General features: G+C 38.8%; 1 protein-coding gene across 1 annotated transcript; it reads left to right on the top strand.

The window, feature by feature from the left end:
• On the top strand, positions 1 to 25,099 carry LOC149243354 (uncharacterized). The gene is made up of 3 exons (XM_089371194.1): positions 1 to 731; positions 849 to 3,454; positions 24,978 to 25,099. The coding sequence occupies exons 1-3, from the start codon at positions 1 to 3 to the stop codon at positions 25,097 to 25,099; spliced, it is 3,459 nt and encodes a 1,152-aa protein (XP_089227320.1).
• The last annotated feature ends 1,895 nt before the right edge of the window (positions 25,100 to 26,994 follow it).

Here is a 26,994-nt window from a genome sequence, read left to right as displayed (position 1 = left end):
ATGGATATTTTCATGGGCGATTTGGGCATCCCTATCAGGATTATCAACATCTATGGGCCCAACCAGAATAGGCTTTCATTCTGGCAAAACTTTCTGAATGGCAATCATATCACTCAGAATACAGTGTTGGGGGACGACTTCAATTTCTCCTTAGGGGTTGGAGAATCCTGGGGACATCATGCACAGAGTGACCCTATTGTGGATCAAATGAATATGTTATTTGATGCACATCATGTTGTGGATATCCCCATGAACAAGAAGCTCCCTACTTGGCACAATCAGCGTACAGGTGAGGCTGCTCTGGGGCGGTGCTTAGACAGATATATGATGCATGAGGAGTTGATACAATTGTTCCCCTTGTACAGACAATGGGTCAGCACTGGGGGACTATCAGATCATCATCCGATACTACTACAGGTCAGCGATAAAAAATTGAAGCCGCGCTCCCCCTTTAAATTTTTTGCTGGATTCCTCCAAGAGCCAGATTTCATCAAGATGGTCTCGGATTTCTGGGCATCACAACCCCCCCTGAGGGAACAGAGGAAAGCGATGGATTTCTGTGATAGACTGAAGAAGCTCAAAGAAATGACTGAGACTTGGGCGAGATCAAAGCGGAGCAGAGATGAACAGAGGCTGAAGGACACTGAAGAACAGATAGCTCTATTGACTGATGAGAGGGGTGCTGGCTATCTCTCCGATGACTCAAAATCATTACTGAATCAGTTGCTTGGGCAAAAAACAAAGATTCTACAAGAAAAGGAGGAGCTCTGGAGACTCAAAAGCAGAGCCATTTGGCTCAAAGCTGGAGACAGTAATACTAAATACTTCCATAACCTCGCTAATGGCAGAAAGGCATCAAATACCATTTGGAAGCTGCCAAGTGAACCAGATGGTTGGGCTACCACACATCAGCAACTTGCCAATTTGGGGGTAACACACTTTAAGCATCTATTCACTGCGCCGAATGTTATCAATCTACCAGACATCATCAATCTTGCAGGACATTTTCCTCGGTTTGTTGGACATGAGGACATTGAAGATCTCAATCAACCGGTCACTATACAAGAGTTGGAAAGTACTCTCAAATGGTTTAAAAAAGATAAAAGTCTGGGGCCAGATGGTTGGCCAGTGGAGTTCTACCTTGCCTTCTATGATCTGCTGGGCGGGGACTTATTGGAAGTCATTGAGGAGAGCCGGATCACTGGGCACATACATCCACCCATGAATCAAACCTTCATTGCCTTGATACCCAAATCTGATGACCCCACATCCTTCAATGATTTTCGTCCAATCTCTCTTTGTAATTGCCTCTACAAAATTATTGCCAAAATCATTGCCAACCGCATTAAACCTATTCTGTCCACACATATATCTGCAGAACAGTTTGCCTGCCTCCAAAATCGTCACATCCAAGAGGCCATTGGCATAGCCCAGGAAGCCTTACACTCCATAAAGTTGAAGAATCTCAAAGGAATATCTCTAAAGATCGACCTTGCAACGGCCTTTGACAAGGTTAACTGGCTCTACCTAAAGATGATTCTCACCCATTTGGGCTTCCCCCACATGCTCATAAACTGGATTATGGGATGTATAACTACTGTCTCCTTTGCTATCCTTATTAATGGTTCAGCCTCTGCCCGCTTTCACATCAACAGAGGTATCAGGCAAGGCTGCCCTCTTTCCCCACTACTCTTCCTTATTGTCATGGAGGGGCTTAGTAGGCTCATTGCCGCAACAAAAAGGAATGGAGACTTCAGTGGACTCAAAATTACTGAACAGTACTCTCTTACTCATCTACTGTTTGTTGACGACATCTTAATCTTCCTATATGGAAGTGTCCGGGACACCATTGCACTAAATGATATACTTCAACTCTTCTGTAAAGCCACGGGCATGGAGATCAACAGGGAGAAATCTACCAGATCCATGATGGGATGCACATATCAGGAATCTCAGCTGGCGAACCAGCACTTCCCCTTCTTGGAAAATAATATGCTGGATGGCATCAAATACCTTGGATTCAGACTAAGGCCGGATGGGTATAAATCTGAACACTGGTCATGGCTTATAAACAAAATTGAAAAAAGGATCAACTGCTGGCATCATCGACTACTGTCAAAAGCAGGTAGACTACTAATGATCAAATCTGTTCTTGAGGCTACCCCAGTCTACTGGATGTCCCTCACATGGATACCAAAAAGCATCCTTCAAAAAATCCAACAAATCTGCAACAGGTTCCTGTGGAATGGCAATAAAAAGGGGAAGATTTTTGCTTGGACAAGATGGTCAATGGTCTCCACACCCAAGAGATGGGGAGGGTGGGGACTAAAATCTCTCTCAGAGTTTTCTCAAGCATTAACAACTAAACAGGGCTGGTCACTTCTCAAACTCGACAGTTTATGGGCGGAAGTAATACACCAAAAGTATATTTGGCCCTCCAACATCATTGACTGGATCCGCAGACCCACTTGGAACCGACAAGGCATATCTGCGATCTGGAGGGCCACGCTAAAAGCTATGCCACTCTTTCGAGATAACCTGCTATGTAGAATTGGCAATGGCACACAAGTCCGTATTGGCCTAGACCCTTGGCCTGGCTCAGGGAATGCACATCTACTGCCGGAAGGATTGGTCCGTTATCTAAACAATAGGGGCATAAAATATCTTGCACAGATTGGCGATATTCAACGATCTACTATCTTCACACAGGCATGGGTCACGGACCGTCAGTGGCAACTGTCAGATGAATGGAACACATACTGGAAAGGCTACATACAAGCTCTTACCGAATCGCACATCAAGCTACATGAGGAGGAAGATGAGCTCATTTGGGCGCCTGCCAAATCTGGTATTTACGCACCGAAGCTTGGCTACTACAAGCTGATCGAAGCAAAGAAACCCGACATTCATAAAAACTGGTGGTCTGATATCTGGCATCTACAAGCACAGCCAAGGGCTCGTCTTCTAATGTGGAATATTCTTGCAGACAAGTTACCTACTGGCTCCATCCTCAGAAAACGGGCATTTGCTGGACCAACTTGGTGTGTCCTTTGCAGAAAAGAGGAGGAAACAACACTACACCTATTTCTTACCTGCGAGGTCACTAAGGATCTGTGGTACCAGGTCACACAGACCCTCAACATAAACACAGTTTGGCAGGGTGCAGATATTCTCACAGCCTGGGATCAGTGGTGGTCTGCGGTGGCTTCAGAAAAGGCTAGGAACTTACCGCCTGTGGTATCCTGGTACATTTGGAACAGGCGTAATGCCATAATCTTTGAGGACTGCAGGGTCAATTGGCATCTTCTCCCGCCGTCCATCTGCGCGGCATACACGGAAATTCCATTTGAAAATAAACTTAATACACCCAGGAACATTATGCCTGAAAATATCAACAGAGACATGCCTTGGGCATATTTTGATGGGGCTGCACCAATGCAAGGATGTGGGGGGGGTATATTATTTCATCTATCTGACTCACACTTTTTTCACCTGAGAATGGGACTTGGACCGGGTACCAACAACCATGCTGAACTTATTACACTGAGACATCTACTCTATTTTGCTATATCCAAAAACTGTCGGCAACTACAAATTTTTGGGGACTCAAAGATTGTGATTGATTGGGCAAATAACAAAACTATCTGTCATGCATATTCATTGAAACACATCTTGGAAGAAATTGTTTTTCTTAAAACACATTTTGACCAGATCACTGTTTCTCACATCTACAGGGAAAGAAATGCAACTGCTGACCGGCTCTCGAAAGAAGCAGCGGATCGACCTCTAGGAGACTGGCTGATTGAGGAATACAAACCAGAGGGGATGCACAGGTTTTTTCATCGACCATATATAGACGGCCTCCTACAGGGGGACACTCCCCCCATATAAATTTTGCTCTACATGTTTCTTATTGTATATAACAGCACAGTACAGATCGGTTTATATTTACTGTATGAGGGATATACTCCTCAAAACTCTGTTTATTTTGGTTTTTTGTAAGACACTGTTATTTCTATGAGGGATACAGAACCAACGTATCCTAGTGGGTCTTTCTTGATGTATTTTTGATATATTTCTGAACAGTGGTGAAAACCACACTACAACATATGCCCTTGGCATCAACAACATGTAATTTCTCTCTTAATAGAAATTATGAACTCTCTTTCTTCGGAAAAAAACATCTACACTAGAAAATAAATGCATCTACTGCAGACAATCAAATAGGATTAGAAATTAGCATCTACACTAAAATCAATGCATATAATGCTAGAAACAATCAAATGGGATTAGATATCAACATCTACATTGAAATCAATGCATCTAATGTTAGCAATAAAATAGGAATAGGAATCAACATGCATCTAATGCAAGATCAATCAAACAAGATTATAAATTAACATTTTTAATGAAATTAATGCATATAATGCAAGTAATGAAATATAATTAGAAATCAAAATCTACACATAAATAAACGCATATAATGAAAGAAATCAAATAGGATTAAAACTCAACATCTGTACAATTAAATCAATTCATCTAGTGCAATCAATTTTATTCCCTTTCTCTCCCTGCTCCATTTATATAGATATATCCCTCCATATCTCCTTATTTGTATCTCTATCTCACCTACCCTGACACACACACACTCTCTCTTCATATCTATCTATCTCTCCCTCCCTACCTTTATCTTTCTCTTCTTCCCTCTCTCCCCCTTCCATCTATATCTCTATCTACCTCCATATCCCCTTCTTAACCTCTCTATATCACCTCGCAAACATACACATTGTCCCTTCCCCCCCGGCCCCCCTCACCCACCCCCCTGCCACACACACACACACACACACACACATATGTATGTATGTATGTATATATGTATATATGTATATATACCTCACTCTCCCTCTCTCTCCATCTCTCTTGTTACTCCATCTCTCTCTCTCTCTCTCCACCTTTATCTCTCTATATGTATTTATTATTACCTCCCCCTCTCTCCCACTCCATCATTCTCTTTATATCCCTATCAAGTCCTCTCTCTCTTCCTTTCTCTCCCACCTCCCTCTATCTATCCCCCTCATCTCTCTCTCTCTCTCTCTCTCTCTCAAGCTTTGTCCTACAACTATATTAACTATCTACCTCCATCTTTCATTGTCTCCCCCCTTTCTCTCCATCTCTCCTTTGTCTTTTTATCTCACCCCCAAACATACACACTCTCTCTCCATCTCTCCCTTGTCACTCCCTAGATATCTCCCTCCACATTTCTCTCTCTATATGTCTTGAACTTCTTCATTCCCTATCTTTTCCTCCAAATCCATCTCTCAAGCTCCCTCTCTTTCTCGGAGAATCTCTCCTCCTCTCCCTCTCTCCATATTTGTGTCCCCCCCCTCTCTTACCCTTCTCTCCCACTCTCTCTCCTCTATATTTCAAAAATTTTAAAATACTTTGACAATTAAAATATTATGTTTAAATATTTATTTTATTTTATTTTGATGTCGTACAACATATTTTATTTTTTATTTTATATAATACATATTTAAAATGCAAGATTTCAAATGTGTGTTGTACATTCACCTAGAGGGAAAATGATAATTTTCCATGGAAATATTATCTAAAATTTTCCAAAATATTAATGTTCTAGTTACCTCCATCAGAGATACATAAAGCACTTCATGTCTTCTAATTGAAACTGTTTAGGTTTTATTTCTTTAGGTAGCTTTAGGTTATGATTACTTTAGGATTTTAAAAATATTATATATTTTATTATTTTAGATTTATAAAAAAATCAAGTTAAATAAAATTAACATATTGAGTCAACTTGTATGACTCTTTTTGTGTTAATGACTCTTTTGTTGACACCTACAACATATATCAACCACATTTATTAATGTGGTTGTGCTAGTATATATTATCATATAAATTTTTTTACATTATATTAAAGTTAGTAATATTATATTAATCCAAAATTAATAAATCTAATATTAAAATTAAAATCTATTAATATTAATTTTTTTATATTAATTTCAAATTTCATAATAATAAATCTTTTTAATATTAATATTAAATTTAATAAGGTTTCTACATGACATGATAACAAAAATTATAATAAAGTTTGGGATTTTAAAATGTTGCAAAAACTTAAATTTTAGATATTTATTGATTCTAAAATCTAAATTATGGGATTAACAATTTTTTTTATATATTGGCTCAATTGAGCCATAACACTCGATAGAGTCCCTATTAATCACGTAAATGGCTCGATCGAGGGTTTATGAAACCCTTGATCGAGCTAGTTGAATTTGAGATTTAAATGCTCGATCGAGCCTATGAAGTCCTAAAATCCACAATTTCAGCACTCCTTCTGCAAAATTTCTTGCAACACCATTTTGTACCTTAGTGGACTTAGGGAAAACTTTGTCCTTAGGTGGTGGAGTTGATCATGTTGGATTCATGAAGGAATCCTCTATCCAATGACATATGAATTTGACATTTTCGAATTCATATGATATTTTTCATCTAATTTCTTTTAAACATAATGCTTGAATTTTTTTTTGAACAATTTTAAAGAGGTTGAATAAAAAATCAATATCATAAAATATACGGAACAAAAAAATTCAAAAAATACCACTACCTTTGTTTAGGAGTCTTCTCCAAAAGGGTACTCTTAGTTTTTCAATTTGAAAAAAAACCTTACGCAAACACATGTATCTGCAAAATGCAATTAAAATATTACTTCACCAACTTCGAAAAATAATAAAAAATATAATTTTGCATAAAAAAGAAAAACTTATCTCTCTCCCTGTGTGTCATGCTCATATATGTATACTTTAAAAATTACACATTTTAGACTACGTTTTGCTACGTGAACACAAACATACCTCTTAATATGTGTGAAAATTTGCAAGAACAAGCATTTCATTTAACGAAAGATTGACATATTATACAAAACTAATTTTTTTTGAAAAAATGTCATTAGGTCAACAATATAATTCTTGACAATTTACGTTTTTACTCCAAATCAAAATTCACAATGCTTATATGAATTTTGACGGCTTCAACTCAATAAAATAGGAAAAACTTGTAATATCATCGCCACATTTGGCGCAAAAGTGTAACCCATCTTCATGCATTCGCCCATTTGATAATTATGTCAGAGTTACACGGGTTGAACTATACCCTCATACTATTTCTATTATACCTATTGAAATAGGTCATAATAGACAAATTCCATTAAGACTTGCTTGGGGATTAACAATTCATAAGTCCCAGGGATTGACATTAGAGAAGGCAATTATTAATATTGGAAGGATAGAGTGACAAGGTCTTCCTTTTACAATGATATCTCGAGTTAAATATTTGGATGGCCTTTAATTTCAAACTCCTTTTTCATACGATCAGTATGAAAAGATGGAAAAGTGTGCCGTTTTGTCTAAAAGAATAGGAAAATAAGAGATATTAAGATTAAATACTAAGTGATTTATGTGTTTTTCAATATTTTCTTCATATCACATCTGAATGATATGATAAATGTATTTGTTTCCCAATATATTAACAATTATTTCATTTTATTGATCACTAAACATCGTTACATTGATATTATTTGTTGCTATTTGTATTTCTAATCATGTAAATTTCAAAGTATGATGCACAACTCGAAAATATACATAATTATGTTAATATGAAAATGTGACATTGTTTCCCCAACTGGAACTATCCTAGATCCATCTAACTTCGGATTTATCATCCACTGAGAGGGATCAAATCCCTTGAGGTGAAAACCTTTCCTCAAATTTTAGACTCCAAAAAGAAGGTTTGCACCTTGAGGGGCTTTATCCCTATCGACGCATGATAGATCTAGAGTTAGATGGATCTAGGATGCTATAACTAGTAAAATCATTTCTTTATATTTATTTTTGATGGCCTGGTCATGTACTCATGATGTCTTTGAGGCTGTCGCAAGAGGGGTGGATCATCAGATGTAACAAGAAAGAAATGTTAAATTGATATTTTTTGTTATTATTATTACAAGTATTACACTATTGGAATGGCTTCCTTATGCTCCTATTTTTGTATAGGATCCTGATATATGACACTCTCTTCCATTGAAAGCTGGCTTGTGGTGTTTGTATGTTTTGGTGTGATCTCTACTAAAAAATCCTATATAAGAAAGAAAATGTTTTTCCAATTAGATAATGTAAATAGAAAAAACAAACATTCATAATTGAACTTATGACATAAAAAAAATCACTTTAATTTCTAATGTGAATCAAACGAACAAGTTCTTTGTTTGTTCTAACCATCAGCTTATTGACTGTTACGACTGGGTCGAGAGAAATGAACATCTCATCATGATCAAAACAATAAAGATCACTGTTGTCATGTCCCCCAGACTACATATTTCAACAAAAGGTTTTTTTTTCTTTGGTTATCTAAAAACATAATCAATCTCACATTAAGTAACAAATAATATCCTACCTTCTTTTCAAACCTTACCAATATTTATGAAATATATCTTCATCGAAGCAAAAAAATTATTTTCCTGTCGTAATCATTCCTGGAAGTAGTGAAATAAATAAAACATTTTCTTTTCTTTTCATAAACATTCTTGGAAGTAGTGAAATAAATAGATTGCAATAAGCTATCTTGCATCTAGTATAGATAGTAATGTAAGAAGTAAAGAAGAGATACAAATGAAGTTTTGTTGATTACTATCAAACAAATTCTACCAAAAAATGGCCATTAAAACTCACTTTATAGACCTTTGATCCTACTAAAGGAGGCACCACTCCCATGCAATTTTCCTTCCTTGACTTGTGATGAAGTGAAGTGTAGGAGAAACACATGAATTCTACTCTTCTTATTGTTGAAAATACTTTTGCAATCAAGTTGGCCAAGAATCCCATATTACATGAGAAAATAAAACACATCAAAATAAAGTACCATCTGGTTCAATATCATGTAGAGGGAAAGACTATTCATTTGATACTTTATTCCACAAATCAGAAAATTGTTGACATATTGACTAAATCACTTGAAAGAGAAATTTTTTAAAATTTTAAAATGATGTTTGGAGTAAAAAACACCCAATCAAATTAACTTGGGAATGTTAGATACATAATACTTTCAATTTGTTGTTGTTGTACATAATTCAGAGGTACATGAAATGAACAGTCTTAAGAAAGAACAATAGTTCCCCCATGGAATGTGAAGAAAGTAGCACCATTTGTTTGTATACATGCATGATTTAAGCTACTGAATATCACATAAATGTGGAGTTAATCCTCTTTCCGTCCTATTTTTCTTAGATTCCACGACACATACATTTCTATATTACCTAGTGGTTGTAAGGCCTAATTATCTCATACCGGCATCTATATCGACATCTGTTGCGTAAGTTTATAGTCCCGCGCCCTTGTCTACCTCCTCGGGTCACGAAGACTGTGCTTCGAATGGCCAGTCAGATAGCTGGCCCACCTGCATAGGGCTTCAAGCGGCTTCCATTTACTTTGCCTAGGAAAGGTTCTCCATTTAGTTTGACTAGCTGGACCGCACCTCCGTCCGTGATATCCTTAACCACGTATGGTCCCAGCCAATGCATTCTGAATTTTCCCGAAAATTTTTCAAACTTACTGTCACATAACAACACTAAGTCATTTACCTTGAAGGTGTGCAACTTGATATGGTGGTCGTGCCAGGATTTTTCACGCTGTTTTTGTACCTTCTGATGAAATCCAACCAAAAACCATTCTTCCTCAAGTTCTTCTAATTGCACAAGCCTTTCCTCCAGAGCTTTGCGGTCCGTCATCCCTATGAGCACTGCTATTCGTAGACTAGGTATGATATATTCCATCAGCATGATAGCTTCTATGCCATAAACTAACCGGAAAGGTGTATGTCCCGTTAGTTTCTTACACATTGTCCTATAAGCCCATAGCATGGTAGGTACGCACAGGTCCCAATCATTTCTTTTCGCGTTGCACACTTTGGTTAGCGCAGTCTCCAGTATTTTGTTGAAAGCTTCTATAGTCCAATTGGCTTGTGGGTGGTATAGTGTACTTTTCTGATGATACACCTAGAATTCTTCTGTGAGCGCGCTAATAGTTTCGTTCAGGAAATGTGTTCCATGATTAATCATTAAGATTTTTGGACAACCAGATCAGGTCAACACGTTTTCGAAAAAAAACTTCGCAGCCGTAGCAGTTGTGCAGTCTTTGACTGGTTGTGCTTCCACCCATCGTGTTAGATAGTCTGCTGTGGTGATGATGTAGTGCGCACCCATCTTTCCCTGAGGTTTGATTGGTCCCACAAAGTCGATTGCCTATTTTTTGAATGGATGTAGTGTCATTTGCGGATTTAATGGCATATCGTCCCTTCGCGATGGTTTTTCAATCCTTAAACATAAATCGTAGGCCTTATAGTGCGCTTTCGAATCCTGGTGCAGGGTTGGTCACCATAATCTTGTGCAAAGAATATTTTGTTCGGTCGTGCGTCTTGTATAGTTTCTTCCTGCAGCACCCCCATGTGCTTCCCCAAGGATCTGACTTCATTCAAATTCAGGTACGTATCTTCGCAATATCTCATCATTGCCCATTTTATATAGGTGCCCCGCGATGACAGAAAAATCTGCTACGCGCACCACCTATTTCTACTTTTGTTGGACGGAGTATTCCTTTGGCGCGGTCCCTGTTGTCAGAAAGTGGATTATATCTTCGAAGTGTCTGCCCGCGACATGCAAAACAAAAATCTGAGCATCAGATAGTCCCTCCTCCAAATTAGTGGTTTCCTTGCCCGTCTCAATGCGCTACAAGTGATCTGGTCCTACGTTTGGTCATCCCGGCTTTACTACAACCTCAAAATCATATTCCTGGAACAATAAGAGCCACCTGCATATGCGGCCGCCCAACACAGGCTTATTGACCGGATATTTCAGTGCAGAATGGTCGGTGTACATCTTAAAATGTCCTTCGAGCAAATAGTGTCGGTATTTTTGGAGTGCGTACACCATCACCAACCCTCACGCTCGGTGGTGGAATAGTTCTTATCTGCTTTGGACAACCTCTGACTTGCAAACGCGATAGGGTGATCCAAGCCTTTCCCGCCCTCCTGTGTGAGTACTAATCCCAGCGCGATACACGACGCATCAACATGGACATGAAACTCCACATCCCATTTTAGGAAGACCAGAATTGGCATGGAGGCCAATTTCCCCTTTAGGACATCCAAACTTTTCATGCAATTGTCATTCTAGCAAAATGTAACATCCTTTTTCAATAGTTTTTCCATCGGTGCGGTGATTTGGGCATAGGTTTTGATGAACTTTCTATAGTACCCGGTGTGTCCCAAGGTAGCGCACAGTTGTTTAACACTTCACGGTGCTTCTAAATTTAGAATAATGGCAATCTTCGCAGGGTCCACCATCAGTCCCTGTTTGTAGACCACATTTCCTAGCAGGTTTCCAAAGGGAATGAGGAATGTGCACTTCTTAAGGTTTAACGCAATCTGGTGTTGTCGAAAAGTATCCAACATCAAGCGTAAGCTTGCTACATGGTGCTTAACTAATCTGAAGATAGTCCAATCATCTAGATAGACCTCCAAGAACTTGTGGATCTATTCTTTGAACATAGCAACAACAATGCGCGAAAATATGGCTGGCGCGTTTTTCAATCCAAACGGCATAACAATGTATTGAAAGCAGCCCCATTCTATTGTGAAGGTCATTTTTCTCCTGTCTTCTAGCGTGATCTTGATCTGGTGGTACCCCGAGAATCCATCTATGAACGAGTATGCTTCTTGTCCACCAACATTTTCCAATACTTCATCTTTGAATGGTGTCGGGAATGGATCATGTACACAGGCATCATTCAACTTCCTGAGGTCCACACATATCCTTATTTTTCCCTTCTACTTTTTCTCCTGTACTACTATAGGACTCACCCAGTCAAATTCTTCCACTGGCTTAATAATTATGGCTGAGAGCATTTTGTCTAATTCTATGCGGACCTTTTCCTTGTATTTCAGATTCAAGCGGTAAGGCCTCTGCTTGACTGGCTTCACATCTGGTTTTACGGTGATCTTCATCATCCCTAAGTCGTCAACAATCCCTTTTAAATCCGTAATTTTGGTTGGGAATAAGTCTTGGTATTCACGGAGTAGCTAAATGACCTTATCCACCATGGCATCATCCCAATAGTCTCCAAGCATTGCATACTTTGGTTCCACGTCTGTCCTAATATTTACCTACATTTTAGTGGCGCGGTGATGTCGGGGTCCTGAATCAATGGTCCTTGAACCTCGCGATAGCCTTCCATTTCTCGAATGTTAATATTTTTTGGTTCCTCATCATCCTCCTCAAAATTTACACTATAACACTCCAACGCACAGCTTAGCTGTGTTGCCCATTTTGGCTGAAGCACTTCTATTGGCTCCTGGGGTATTTTGAAGATAACTTCTTTTACCACTTGTAGCACATCATCAACTATATCCCACCAATGATATTGAAACGTAAAAGTTAACAGAAAGCCCTCGCACAAGATATCCCATTCACTTGTATGATGGGAGAGCTCCGTCTCAGTATACCAATTCATGGGTATGACATCTAGGGTATGATAGAACAAATGAACCCATTCAGGCTGTGGCTCTTCCCTGTAGACCTTGGTCCATTTCACAAGGTGTGTACACAGATCATCCCGTCCGTCATACTTGTCTGCTAGCCACATCTGTGGTTTCCCAAATCGTAGGTGCATCATCCTTCTACATCCATGCGAGTACTCAAAGCTTCTCTGATGCATACCCCACCACCTGGCGGGCATAGCGTGCAGTGCCCATTTCAGAGCATCGAACCAATATTGTTCTGGCACTGTGCTTTCAAATTTGTTCAAGAATTCATCCACCATTGTCAACCCATCGTACATAGGCAGATCCCTTACCTCTGTAGTCACGCAGCGCAGTGATCTTATCATCATGTTGCAATTGAGCGTGGTTACCTCGTGTAACTAGTTATACTAGTTACATGAGGTAACCACGCTCAATTGCAACATGATGATAAGATCACTGCGTTGTGTAACTAGTTACGCGAGGTACCACGCTCAATTGCAACATGATGATAAGATCACTGCGTTGCGTGACTACAGAGGTAAGGGATCTGCCTATGTATGACGGGTTGACAGTGGTGGATGAATTCCTGAACAAATTTGAAAGAATAGTGCTAGAACAACAGTGGTTCGATGCTCTGAAATGGGCACTGCACGCTATGCCCGCAAGGTGGTGGGGTATGCATCAGAGAAGCTTTGAGTACTGGCATGGATGTAGAAGGATGATGCACCTATGATTTGGGAAACCACAGATGTGGCTAGCAGACAAGTATGATGAACGAGATGATCTGTGTACACACCTCGTGAAATGGACCAAGGTCTACAGGGAAGAGCCACAGCCTGAATGGGTTCATTTGTTCTATCATACCCTAGATGTCATACCCATGAATTGGTATACTGAGACGGAGCTCTCCCATCGTACAAGTGAATGGGATATATTGCGCGAGGGCTTTCTGTTAACTTTTACGTTTGAAGATCGTTGGTGGGATATAGTTGATGATGTGCTACAAGTGGTAAAAGAAGTTATCTTCAAAATACCCAAGGAGCCAATAGAAGTGCTTCAGCCGAAATGGGCAACACAGCTAAGCTGTGCGCTGGAGTGTTATAGTGTAAATGTTGAGGAGGATGATGAGGACCCACGAAATATTAACATTCTAGAAATGGAAGGCTATCGCAAGGTTCAAGGACCATTGATTGAGGACCCCGACATCACCGCGCCACTAAAATGAAGTAGGTAAACATTAGGACAGACGCGGAACCAAAGTATGCAATGCTTGGAGACTATTGGGATGATGCCACGGTGGATAAGGTCATTTAGCTACTCCGTGAATACCAAGACTTATTCCTGACCAAAATTACAGATTTAAAAGGGATTGTTGATGAATTAGGGATGATGAAGATCACCGTAAAACCTGATGTGAAGCCGGTCAAGCAGAGGCCTTACCGCTTGAATATGAAATACAAGGAAAAGGTCCACATAGAATTAGACAAAATGCTCGCAGCCGTAATTATTATGCCGGTGGAAGAATTCGACTGGGTGAGTCCTATAGTAGTACAGGAGAAAAAGCAGAAGGGCGAAATAAGGATATGTGTGGACCCCAGGAAGTTGAATGATGCCTGTGTACATGATCCATTCCCGACACCATTCAAAGATGAAGTATTGGAAAATGTTGGTGGACAAGAAGCATACTCGTTCACAGATGGATTCTCGGGGTACCACCAGATCAAGATCATGCTAGAAGACAGGAGAAAAATGACCTTCACAACAGAATGGGGCTGCTTTCAATACACTGTTATGCCATTTGGATTGAAAAATGCGCCAGCCATATTTTCACGCATCGTTGTTGCTATGTTCAAAGAATAGATCCACAAGTTCTTGGAGGTCTATCTAGATGATTGGACTATCTTCAGATTAGTTAAGCACCATGTAGCAAGCTTACGCTTGATGCTGGATACTTTCTGACAACACCAGATTGCGCTAAACCTTAAGAAGTGAACATTCCTCATTCCCTTTGGAAACCTGCTGGGAAATGTGGTCTGCAAACATGGACTGATGGTGGACCTTGCGAAGATTTCCATTATTCTAAATTTAGAAGCACCGTGAATTGTTAAACAACTGCACGCTACCTTGGGACACACCGGGTACTATAGAAAGTTCATCAAAAGCTATGCACAAATCACCACACCGATGGAAAAACTATTGAAAAAGGATGTTACATTTTGCTAGAATGACAATTGCATGAAAAGTTTGGATGTCCTAAAGGGGAAATTGGCCTCCATGCCAATTCTGGTCTTCCTAAAATGGTATGTGGAGTTTCATGTCCATGTTGATGCATCGTGTATCACGCTGGGATTAGTACTCACATAGGAGGGTGGGGAAGGCTTGGATCACCCTATCACGTTTGCAAGTCAGAGGTTGTCCAAAGCAGATAAGAACTATTCTACCACCGAGCATGAGGGTTGGTAATGGTGTACGCACTCCAAAAATACCGACACTATTTGCTCGGAGGACATTTTAAGATGTACACCGACCATTCTGCACTGAAATATCTGGTCAATAAACCTATTTTGGGGGGGCGCATATGCAGATGGCTCTTATGCCATTGTTCTGTTTCCTTATGAATCTGATGTGCAGGAGATTTCACGCTCCCACGAAATCTGGTCATCCGCTGTAGGATTCACCCAATCCTGTTCCCAAGCGTTTATCTTGTAGATACAGTCTAGCTCGTCATCACGCACTGGCTCTGTGTAGCACGATCCTTCCGTAGGGTCTAAAGGTACCACTACACGCAGTGCCTTTTTATCAAAAATCATTTTGCGCTTCTTCAGGTTTATCACTCTGTTCATATCAATGGCCCAACATATTCCTAGTAGTGCAGGATAGGGATTTCTATCATCGACAATCTCTATCACTTCGAAATATGCAAGCGCACTCGCACCTTCGATTTCTACTATTATTCCTTGCAATCTTCCCATCGGTAGGATATTCTATTGGTTCGCCATTCGTAATTGAATAGGGGACCATTGCAACACGAGCCCACCCATGCGCTCCCATGTTTGCTTTGGTAGCACATTCGCATCCAATCCTAGATCCATAATTACTTTATCCATTTCATACTCCCTAATTTGTGCAGTCAATCTCATTTCCCTTCCTATTCACGATGTGTGCTCTCCGAGCTTCTGGACTACGTGCGGTTCTCTCGACCGAGCGTACCCTTGTAGTCCCTTCACAACCTTTTTGTCACGCAACAGCTTCATACATGTCTCCAGAAAGGTAGTGATCATTGAAGGATCCATCTCTGGATCTAGTTGATCCTTACTACCTAAAGTGGAGGCCTCCATGAAGCTCTTCTTACTTCCATGAATGTCTCCTTCGCGCGCTCCAAATCAAATTCAGGTTCCTTTGTAGGAGCCTTGGGATCACATGCACTTTCTTCAGGATGCTTACCTTTGTCATCTCTTGTCGTGATACTGCCTCGGAGCATGATGTTTACATTAGGGTCCTCTTCGCGTGGCTTAGGCCTCATCATTTGCAAAGTCTAAGTTAGGGGAGGCTGGAGTATTCCTTTATCGCGCAGCCTCATTATCAGTGTAGGGCAGTCCTCCATCTCATGATCAAAATGAGTACAATATAAACATGATGATCTCATCGGATTTGTACAATTGCAGGCATAATTCCCTGGCCCCCCGCAATTGTAACAAATCAGCTGTCCGCGACCCCCTCCTGGTCCCATTCCACCTCGACCTCATCCACGCCCCTGAAAATCTAGCATGCGCCATCCCTCCATTTGGATTGAGGGCTCGCGTTTTGAGCTGCACTCTGTAAGCAGGAGCCTGATCCATCATCAATTCATAACTTCTACAGGTGTGTTCATCATGGCCTACTGACCTGCAGAAATTACAGAACAACTGCTGGGATGTCTGTGTATACTTCTGTAATAGATGACAATTATCTGTAGCATCTTTTCCTCCTATTTGATAAATCACGCACCATAATGTAGGCACCGCGCTCAGTCCTGCTTGTGCCTCTAGTCTTAATGGCATCGGCCCTCCTCCCACCAAGTAGTTCACGAAGACTGGACAATTGTCCTTGTCATGCCCCTGTCCTTTGCATTTTATGCACCATACCTCCTCGTGCACTTCTGGGCAAGTTGTCCTATCCCATTTCAAACTCTGCATTTCCAGACATAAATTTTGCAGTTGCACGTGGATTTTTTGGACTCCCATGCTAGGATCTTGTATTAGGGTCTCATGTAGTCTCATTGCAATCTCCAAAGCTTCGGCCTGGGTGGATAACTTCTGCTGTGACAATGGCATCCTTAAATGCGGCGTTAGTGACACTACAAACCATGCGTGATGCTGTCCATCCATAAAGGTCATGTTGACTTCGTCAATCATACTCTTCAGTCTCTGATCTAGATCCCATGGGGTCTCGCCTGGAAGCATCTCTATTTCCTTAAACCTTATAATCGATTATGTCTTTGATTTTGGCCTGCTAAATTCCCTATTCAGCGCAGCTTGGATATCTGCGATCCCCGCGTTTGGATGATCATTAGAATGCTTAATGTACCATGTCAGTGCGCAAATCCTGCAACGCGCTTACCAGCGTTGCCTTCTTTATATTGTCATCCACGACTCCTTGTGTTTCCCATACAGCTTTTGCCATGAACCAAAATTGGTCTGGATCCTCGTTCCCTACTACTCTGAACACCGGCAATTTTATTGTGCTTGCCATATTGAACTGTGGTGGTGGCAGAGGTGGTGTGGGCAGAGATGGAGGTGACGATGGTGAAACCAGTGGCGGTTTAGGTGGGGGTGGTATGCGTGGAATTTTCTGTCTTATCAGACTGATCGCACTTCTCAGAGAAACTTTCGTGAGTTCTTCCTCACTTTCCTATCAAGGCGAAATCAAGGGGCTATTTTCTATCCCTGCGCTACCTTCGTTTCTATAGATCCTCCCACTTTGGTAGCCCCAAACATCAATCTATAATAACATCTTAATCCAAGTGTTCAAAGATTTAATGTACCTACCTCACGGTCCTTTGAGGAAGCATCGTTCCGCCTCGCTATAGCTGACTGTCATGTCTACCGCGAACTTGATGATAAATCCTCCTATAATTCGATCGAGCCAATGGTCCACAGTGCGCGCGATCTTATCTTCCAATGGTTCTAGTATGCACAAAAATTCTAGAGTCCACACAATTTGTTTGTTGAGACTACACCTTCCATGATTGTCTGCTAACTTCGCGATCCACTCATACAACTTAGAGGGGAAGGATGCGAAGAAAATTTCCTGGATTTCCATATATAAGTTGTGCTCTAAACACTATTCCTTTGATACTCACGGATTCCTATTTTCCTGGGCCACGAACTAGTGAATCTTTCTGTCCAGCCACCCTTCAATTTATTTCTATGTCGGATTCCAATGACACGACATCAGACATCCCTTATATAGATCCCGATCCTGAACACAAAACCATTTATTGGCTTTTTGGGGCCTGACCTAGGTTCAGAGGTGATTTAGCCAAACAAATTCTAGTACGATAGGCCCTTTCGGCAACAGTCTGCGGAGCGTAGACTGAGGTCTCACCTGAAGTAGTATGGGAGGGTGCTAGAACCAGGTTTCTAAACCCTGGGGATGTTTGATGGGTTCAAGTTGTCCGCGGTTCGATCCTCCGCGCATGTCGCTACGCTCACTTACCCGTACCTCACAGCCTCTGATGTTGTCTTTGCGCAGCCCTACTCGGGGGCTGAACAATGTTATTACCCAAGTCCTTGCTAGTAACCCTATCTTATTTGATTAACTTAGCTTATTTGTATGCTTTCGGTTATCCTTAACAATATTCACAATTCATACAAATGCATGCAGTAAATAAGTAGTATGATTACAATTCACATTCAACAGATAATAATCCAAGACAGATACTGCAATGCAGATAAAACTTCTCTTTATTATTCACTTCCTTCAGCTACAGACTCTATTCCGCCCTACGCACTCAGCTGTAGAGGTCTGCGCACCTAGCTGCGGCCTCTACTAGGCCTCTGTGCAATTAGCTATAGAGCCTCTTCCTACTACTACGACCCAAGACAAAATTAGACTCTTCTTTTATGCTTCACTATCTCATTCTATCCCTTAGATTCTATTCTCATCTTCATATCTTTACAACTTAGAGCCTCACTCTATTTATACAATCCCATGGTCCGCGGACCATGAGTAGGCCGACATTACATTATTATCACTCAAAACTTGGGCTTTGAACCCCAAAACATGTTGTGGGGGGATTCCATGCCCAACAGCTCATAAGAAAGCTTTAAGTCTTCCTCTTTGGTAGCCTCATTGAATTGTGACCCCTGCAATTTTGCATGAGAATATGTTTTTTTATTCTTCTATGATATTAAATTAAAAATGTAAGAATTTATAATTTGGATGAAATTTTTTTCTATACTTACAATTTTTATGGCTAATTTTGAGTAACCACCCAGGCCAACATGATGCTTCCCATGTTTAGCTATTTTATCCATTATGGCTTTGGATGTATCTGGGAGCCTATATTGACAATATTGAAAAACTTAATTAGATGCCACAATGATGATAGAGCATCATAATTACATTATTAAAAGTCCCTCATACCTTTCAGGTCTAGGTGGTTTCTTCCCTTCTTTTCGAAGCACCTTCATGTCTTCATTTGCCACGAAGGATTTTTGCTCCCTCTCTGGAATCACTAGAGGGCACTCATATGACCTGGTCATTTCTAAATTACACCTATACTAGTCCCGTATATGTTTTCAATGTAAACCTACCTTCGAGGTAACTCGAGTTTTATTGAAGGTACCCTTACCAAACAAACCAACCATCCTGTTCATAAGTTTATCCTTCAACTTAGAGATTCAGGATTTCTAGTTTATGTGAATGGTGGGCCCAAAGATTTTTAAGGTTAGGCCAAGCAAATTCCTATAGCATACATCATTTCCTGCAAAAATATATTATCATTAGTTTAAAATAATAATAGACAATACGTTAATTTCAATCAGTTTGTACTTAATATTTAAAACACTTCTTAAATACCTGGAAGTTTTTCTAATTTCATGGGGACATGGTCATCATCTACCAAAAATGTAATCGATAATGTTCCTGTGCTAGTAACAAGGGAAGATCCAGGAAAGCTCACTTCAAATTATGTGATGGGATCATGCTCTACATCCACAACATAATGTGCGGATACTGACATATGTTGTTCAAGGGGTACATATCCTGGCATGTGTGGTTTAGTAGGTGTATTGGTCTTAGTGAGCATCACTCATAGGAGGAGCATCGACATTGCTACCAATGTTAGCCCCCATAGTTTTAACATGAGGATCGTACTCCCTCAAAACACCCGTAAAATAAAGATTTTTTTTTTAATAAAGGATGAGATAATTAAAATCATAAATAAATTAATGGGATAACTAAATGAGTTGCTCATCCCATAGTGACGATTTTGGCCCATCACAGTTTAATTTGGGCTCCTATCTCTTCTATTTTCAGCTCAATCATAATTAAATAACCAAGTTTCTTGCTTAATTTCATTTTAAGTGTCTTTATTGTTTGGATCATATCGATGGACAAAAAGATTGCTTCTTCACTAAGCAGTTCCTCAGTTGCATCTATGGACTACTCTGAGGTTGATTCCTTCCCCTTGTTACCCTGTTTATTAAATAAGTGTAATTTGTAATTTTATTCCGCCATCCTCAACTATAAAGATTCAAATATTTGAATTTTATGAAACATTTTAGATCAATAACAATTTCCTTTTTGACATAAGAGGGTAAGTTTAGCCAATTAAATAATTTCTCGTAAATATTATGATATCTTGAAAATTCATTATGACACATTAAAAAAAAATAAAAAAATTCATCCACAATTATTCATCATTATATTAATAAGAAAAATACCACTGAAATATGTCTAAATATATATAGAAACTCCATGTTATATCTTGTATCAAAGAAACACGAATTATTTTTGTATGGAATTCTAGGGTTACCTCAAGTCTGAAATTGGAGTAAGTGCTATAGGATGCCTTGGAAGGGACGAAAGGCTAGAAGAGCCCTAAATAGCATGCAACATCTTGATTTAGTATGGTATCATAGATAGAATCATATGCTAGTAGCATGTTTAAAAGTATACTTGGTTGAGTTTCTTGAAATCATCTAGTATTTTAATAATAAAAAACTTGGGAGGAAGTCGTTTTGCTAATATGGATCATCATGATCTTATATGAGTCATCAGCTTACAAGGCTCTTGGAAGAGGAATTATGACAGGACCAATATATTTTCCATATTGTATAGAAACAATACTTTGAAAAGGATGTAGGAAACAAATAATTAGATGACTATGTGAAAGATTAAGAATTCATGTTTCAATTTACCTTTGGAATAAAGGATCCATAAAATCATATAAGGAAGGTTTGTCATATGCATAGTGAATCTTTCATTTAGTTATATGATGCCTAAAAACAATACTATTCATGAGCTACAAGACATGAGAGCAAGAGCCATAAATAAGTGTGAACCATACTATAAATGTGAACTATGACTAATCATAGATTAACACTATGCCAATAATGGAAATTAGAGAATAAACATTTCCATAAAGCTCTGAGTTGATCAAGAGGTCTCTAGGAGCTTGTATTTTATGTTTGAGTCAATATGGCAATCAAAGAAAGCCAGAAATGACTTCACATATATAAGTTGATTCATTCAAGTGAAGTAGATACAAGTCTTAGACATTGAATGATTATAAATGTTTGAATACCATGTGAAATGCAACACATAAAGGTACCAAAAATTCAACATATAGACTAACCATATATTTAATTATTAGGTTATTTTCCATTAGCATGGGAATCATTTTCTAGCTGGTGGGATTATAAAATTTTCCTCTTCATTTCCTACTGACATCAAGGGACTAACTAATAGTCTGGTTCTGGGTAAAATCCAATCGACTCTATGTATATAACTAGCCATATTTTCCCCCCTGCATCGCACCTAGGAGCATGTTCATATGCTAGATACCTATTTTCAGTTTGTTTCTTCAGATTTCATTCATGGTACCCGAGGGGTGGTTCCAGTCAGTCCAATAATCATTCATCCATGCAAAATAATTCCACATGATAACATTCCAATACAGATGTGGTCATATTCTAAATATCTATATTTCTTTACAACTTTCCAAGCTTTTGTTTCATCTTTAAGTTAATCCTGAATTTTTTCTATAGCATTAATTACATTCTCAATGAAGTAATCTTTTGGGACCCCTCCATAAGTAAGCAATGCAATTAAGTATCTTGAAAAGGATTTTGTTCTCAACTTATAGTTGGTTCCACAAATTTCCAAGGAGTTGATACTTGGGTAACAAACATAATTTTCATCTCCTTCAACTTTGATTATCGAATCTTATAAATGGATCATTTTACATGGAAATATTATTTTAACAAGAACTGTTCCTTTGAATGCATACCCATTATAGAAAATATGACACTAAATGAGCAAGGGGCAGGCCTATGAAATCTGATTGCTTAAATTTTTGCCTTCAAATACATTTTTTGGACATTGTGAAGCCAGATATTTAGATATAAATCCACTGCCATCAGTATGTATTAGAAGCTATCCATTCAAGTCATAAAACTCCTTTTTATTCTCATAAAAACATTTATATCCACCACACAGATAAAATTTACATATGAAATATGACCTCCAAAGGGAATGGGTTTTGAAAGAATCAATGTAAATTGAGCTATGTACTTCTTCAAATAGGTGACAATAGGTACATGCATAAACAAGCATTGTGCCTCATGGATAGATTTTTTAAACAAAATGTATGTACTTTTTTTATCAACTTCTGTAAAGGATTTGGTGCAAATAAAGTAACATTTAATTGATGATGACATGGGATTTTTCTATTTTTCCTTTTCACCATCCTTGATTAAGTGTTATAGGGAGAAGACAGGTTTAGGTCTTAACGTAGGTGTGACAGGTGGTGTAGTTGGGTTTTCATGATAAGCAACAAGGGCATCTCTAAACTGAGGTAGCTTAGGATAGTGGTGCTAGTAATGGCCATAGGACCACCAATATACCTCACTAATTATTTATTTCCCATTTAGAGAGATCTTACTTATGCTAGATAACAAGAATTCTGTCTATGTTGGGCCTAAAGAAACCTTGTTACCTCTATTTCTTCAAGTGAAGGTACCTATAGTTGTCCAAAGGTGAGATTTAGTATGATGGTAGAGTTGGTATAAGCTGTGAACAATTCCTATCCTATGGATGTAGAAAGGAAAAGGTATCGAAAGGGGTGATGGGTATGAGAGGATCTTTATAACACAAACCAAGGTCAATGAAACTATGAATGTTTTTTGTTGTTGTTGTAAACAACAAATCATAGTAATTGAAAGCACTAGATCTCACAAACGAAAAATACTCAACTTTTATAAAGACCTTCAACCAGTTTGGAGCTTGTTGGACTAGACATGACCTTCTATACCTATAAATTTATCATTGTTAACCATTTTTGTGTTAAATTCTAACCAGAGTAGTTGTAAGCCAGTGTAGATTACATGTTTAGCAAACAAAGCTTACAATAATTCGAATCGACTCTCTCGAGGTCCAAAGTTTTAGTTCAAGAGAAGAAAGAAATAGTGAGCAGAAGATATAGACCTGGGAAAGAAACCAACCGATAGACAACTCTAGCAAAGAGTGCCTCCATCGAATTTGATCTTCTAAAAAATACTTTTGGTCATACAATCACCATAAAAAAAACATTCCCTGAGAGAAGGGATGAGTTCCATTACTGGATTGATTATTGGTTCATTGGTTGAAAAATGTGGGAGGAGGAATTTGTGGTTTTCATGGATGATGAGACATTATGGGAGGAGAATGACAGTTTTCATGGATGAAAAAAACCTCTTTCCCCCCACCTCCATCTTCTTGAATAGTTTAACATCAAATCGAAGCCCACAACTTAAACTCTCCAAATCCAATCCAATAACTTGTTGGATTTTACTACCTTAGATAAAAAATAGATCAAAATGTAATCCTACAATATCGATCTATGCTGTGTTATGTGAATCCAAGAATGGTTATAAGAATGAATAGTTGTGTATTTCAAATAAAGTTCCCATGTTGAGAGAAGAATCTAGAGCATCATAGAGGTTAAAGATCTATATGGGATCAAGTTGGCATAACAACTAGGTTTTCTACCTATATGACTCACCATACATGCATTCCTGCCACTTATTAAAGAATCTATCATTATAGTCAATGAGTAGAAGAAATCCCTAAATGATGTCCAGATATATACAATAACAAGAGGTAGCCTTCATTAACATAAGGATAATGCCTTACCACCATATTTGTCAGTGCCTCTGTGTCACCACCTACCCACACTTGCCATGACCACTTTCCCTCATGTTGTCGGATGCCCTTTGTTGTCGAATGCCCTTGTGTCCGCATTCCCTGCTTGAACACCCCTACTTGATTAATGCTCTACTCCATGATGGGTTTATGTTTGATGAAGGGTTTATAATGTTTGTTGGTTTTTCGAATCATGCTCTAATACCAAATTACTCATATACCTATTATATATATATATATATATTATTAATATTAAATATATTATACATTAATATCTTTTAAAGGATATTAAATATTAATATTTCATGAGTATATATGGCTAGGTGATTAGGAACAATTATATGGTTATAGGATAATGAGGCATATTTAAAAATTTGAAGAAAGACATGAAGATGCCATGATGATACTATTTCTACTTTTTTAGGGTATGAACTACAAGGTTGGCTCAGACACTCTTGTAGTCCAAAGAGTATACCTTCTCTCAAAGCTTCAAGTGAAATATTTCTTAGGAATTGTAGCTCAAGGCACTGGAAATTTTGATTACATCCATTGAGAGCTATTGGAAACCTTAGAAAAGGAAGGTTTGTTCATTTACCTTGAAGGAAATCATATTGAAATACCTTCCTATGAGAAATGTACTATTCTAAAGGAAGGTTTATACTTAGAATTTGCAAAATATGCCCCTATTAACAACACAAATGAAGGTCACCATGAAGACTATGATGACAATATTATGCAATATCTTGGTGATGATGAGAGTAGCATTGGTTTAGGGACTGATGTATATGATTTTTATGAGGGAATTATTCGTTTCCTTATTGAACATGGTATTATATATTTAAAACATTTTAAATGATCCAAAGAGGGAAAACTACTAGCATCATTAGAGAATGCTGTATAGAACCAAAATTTAAGCTCATAATATGATCTATCACTATTTTTGGGGTAGATTTGAATCATTTTAATGATATTTATATTGTTGGCCTCATTTTAAGTAGATATTATTCAAGAATATAGTGCAATAGTTGAGATGGAGAAGTCATTAGCTTCAAATCATGGCATAGACATAGATAGAATGTTTTATGTGGAGCTGGTGCTAGAACAACTAGAAGGATCGTAGCCAACTAGTTAAGGTTCCCTTTATTTCCTTGAAAATTAAGGAAGGAGTTGCACATGATTTTCAGGATTTGGGAAAGTGGAAAATAGTTCTTATAGTCCTTATGGTGAGGAAACACCAACACATAGGTCTATAGTAATAAAAATTTTTGGGATTGAAATTTTGCATTCTCATGTGACACAATTGTTGGGATGGGGTCCCGGGGGTCATTTTGGTCAAGTTTTGGGTCAATTTTGTAATATCTTTTTGTAACAAATGTAAAGCCTCCACGAAATGTGGAAGAGGAGCACGAAGGGAATTTAGTCGCTTGGGTGGGTAGGTGATAGAGTGGTTTTGAGACCCACCCATGGTTCGCAGACCATGGTATTGTAAAGAAAATGCTATATATAGATGATTCATAGCGAGTCTTAAAAAGTATCTAATAGTGAAGAATCATTATAAGGGCAAGGTGCTAAGGCAGGAAAGGTTTGTTTCCTGTACTTAGGGAAAACAGGAAGGCTCCTATAGCTGACTGTGCGAATACCTTGGTAAGTCTGTAGGCTGAGTGTGCAGGCCCCTGTAGTTGAGTGCGCATGGAAAAGAAGTCTGTAATTAAACGATTAAACTTAATAAAGACTATTTTGAGCTGATTTGGATGCACTTGTGTCCTATTATTAACTTCTGCAGAGTTTATGAATCTTCGCTCTGTGTTATGATTTAGATGAATTAATGCTTGTTTACTGCATGAAAGTGGTGGATCTATAATTTTTATGCATGCCAAGTATAATTAGGAAACTTTGCGAAGATCTGGAAGTCATTTAGATAGATTTATAGTAGTTGTCTGTTTGGAAGGATTAGAGGTGTGCGAAGGTAGATCTAAACCATAAGGACTGCAGGAACACATCACACAGGCCTCTAGATGCAGGAACCTAGTTCTAGCATCCCCCAATACTTCTTTGGGTGAGAATGTAACATGCGCTATGTGGGTTGTTGTCGAAAGGGCAAGCAATTATGGTTTCGTTGGTTGGTGCAGATAAAACTGAAGTTGGGTCAAGCCCCATCAAGCCAACAAATGGTTCCGATTCTAGGACTTGAACTCAGGTCTCTTGGGTGAGAGCCAAGTATCCTAACAAACTAGACTACAATGGACAATGGGCCTCGCAGTGGAAGGCCTTACAACAGAGAAGCTGGTAGAGGAAGTGTAGAAAGCTGTGGCGTAGGGTACTGCTGACTTGAAAGTGTTGAAGATGGAGTTCAACGAACTCCAAGGCAATATTGCTGTGTTAGCTGAGTGACTCGAGGGCAAGTCACCCAATATATATTTTGGGCCTATTGGGATGGGGCCATATTTACTAGGTAAATCCTCTCTGCAGGCAGAGACAATCCTTTAGCAAAATGAGTGGGACTAGCAGCCTAAGTGAGAATCTACCAGACACTTTCCTAGGTTAAAATTGAAAAGAGAAACAAAGAAGATTGCCTACCTCGTTCTGATGCTATCTCGATATCCTTTGTTGAATACCTTGAATCACTAGCGTCAGACACTCGTTCTTGCTGCTCACAATGTTTATGTACCTACACAAGAGATCAAGACACAACAAGGCATGCAAATACAAACAACATATTCAAAAGAAACCTACTTAACTATTCAAGGCATGTTAAGATAGATGATAAATGAGCATACACATCAATGGAAAATGAACCAACAATTGTATATTAATAGAAAATAAGGGGAAGCATACAAACAAGCCTTGATGTTGATAGGATCTCCTTGAATAAATATCCAAGTCCAAGCTAAGCTCTCAAAGGACTCCTTCTCTAGGCCACATGAGTAACATATAGGCACAATCTTAACATAAGGGTGCAAACAGAAATAGACCAACCATTGGGGAATGGGAAAGGATGAATATATATGATCTGTT

This window comes from Pinus tabuliformis, chromosome 8 (assembly GCF_031772625.1).
Source record: "Pinus tabuliformis cultivar Carrire ecotype Pingquan chromosome 8, CPIR1, whole genome shotgun sequence".
Taxonomy (NCBI): domain Eukaryota; kingdom Viridiplantae; phylum Streptophyta; class Pinopsida; order Pinales; family Pinaceae; genus Pinus; species Pinus tabuliformis.
Note: the sequence above shows the minus strand (reverse complement) of the source record. Positions and strands in the feature narration are given on the sequence as shown.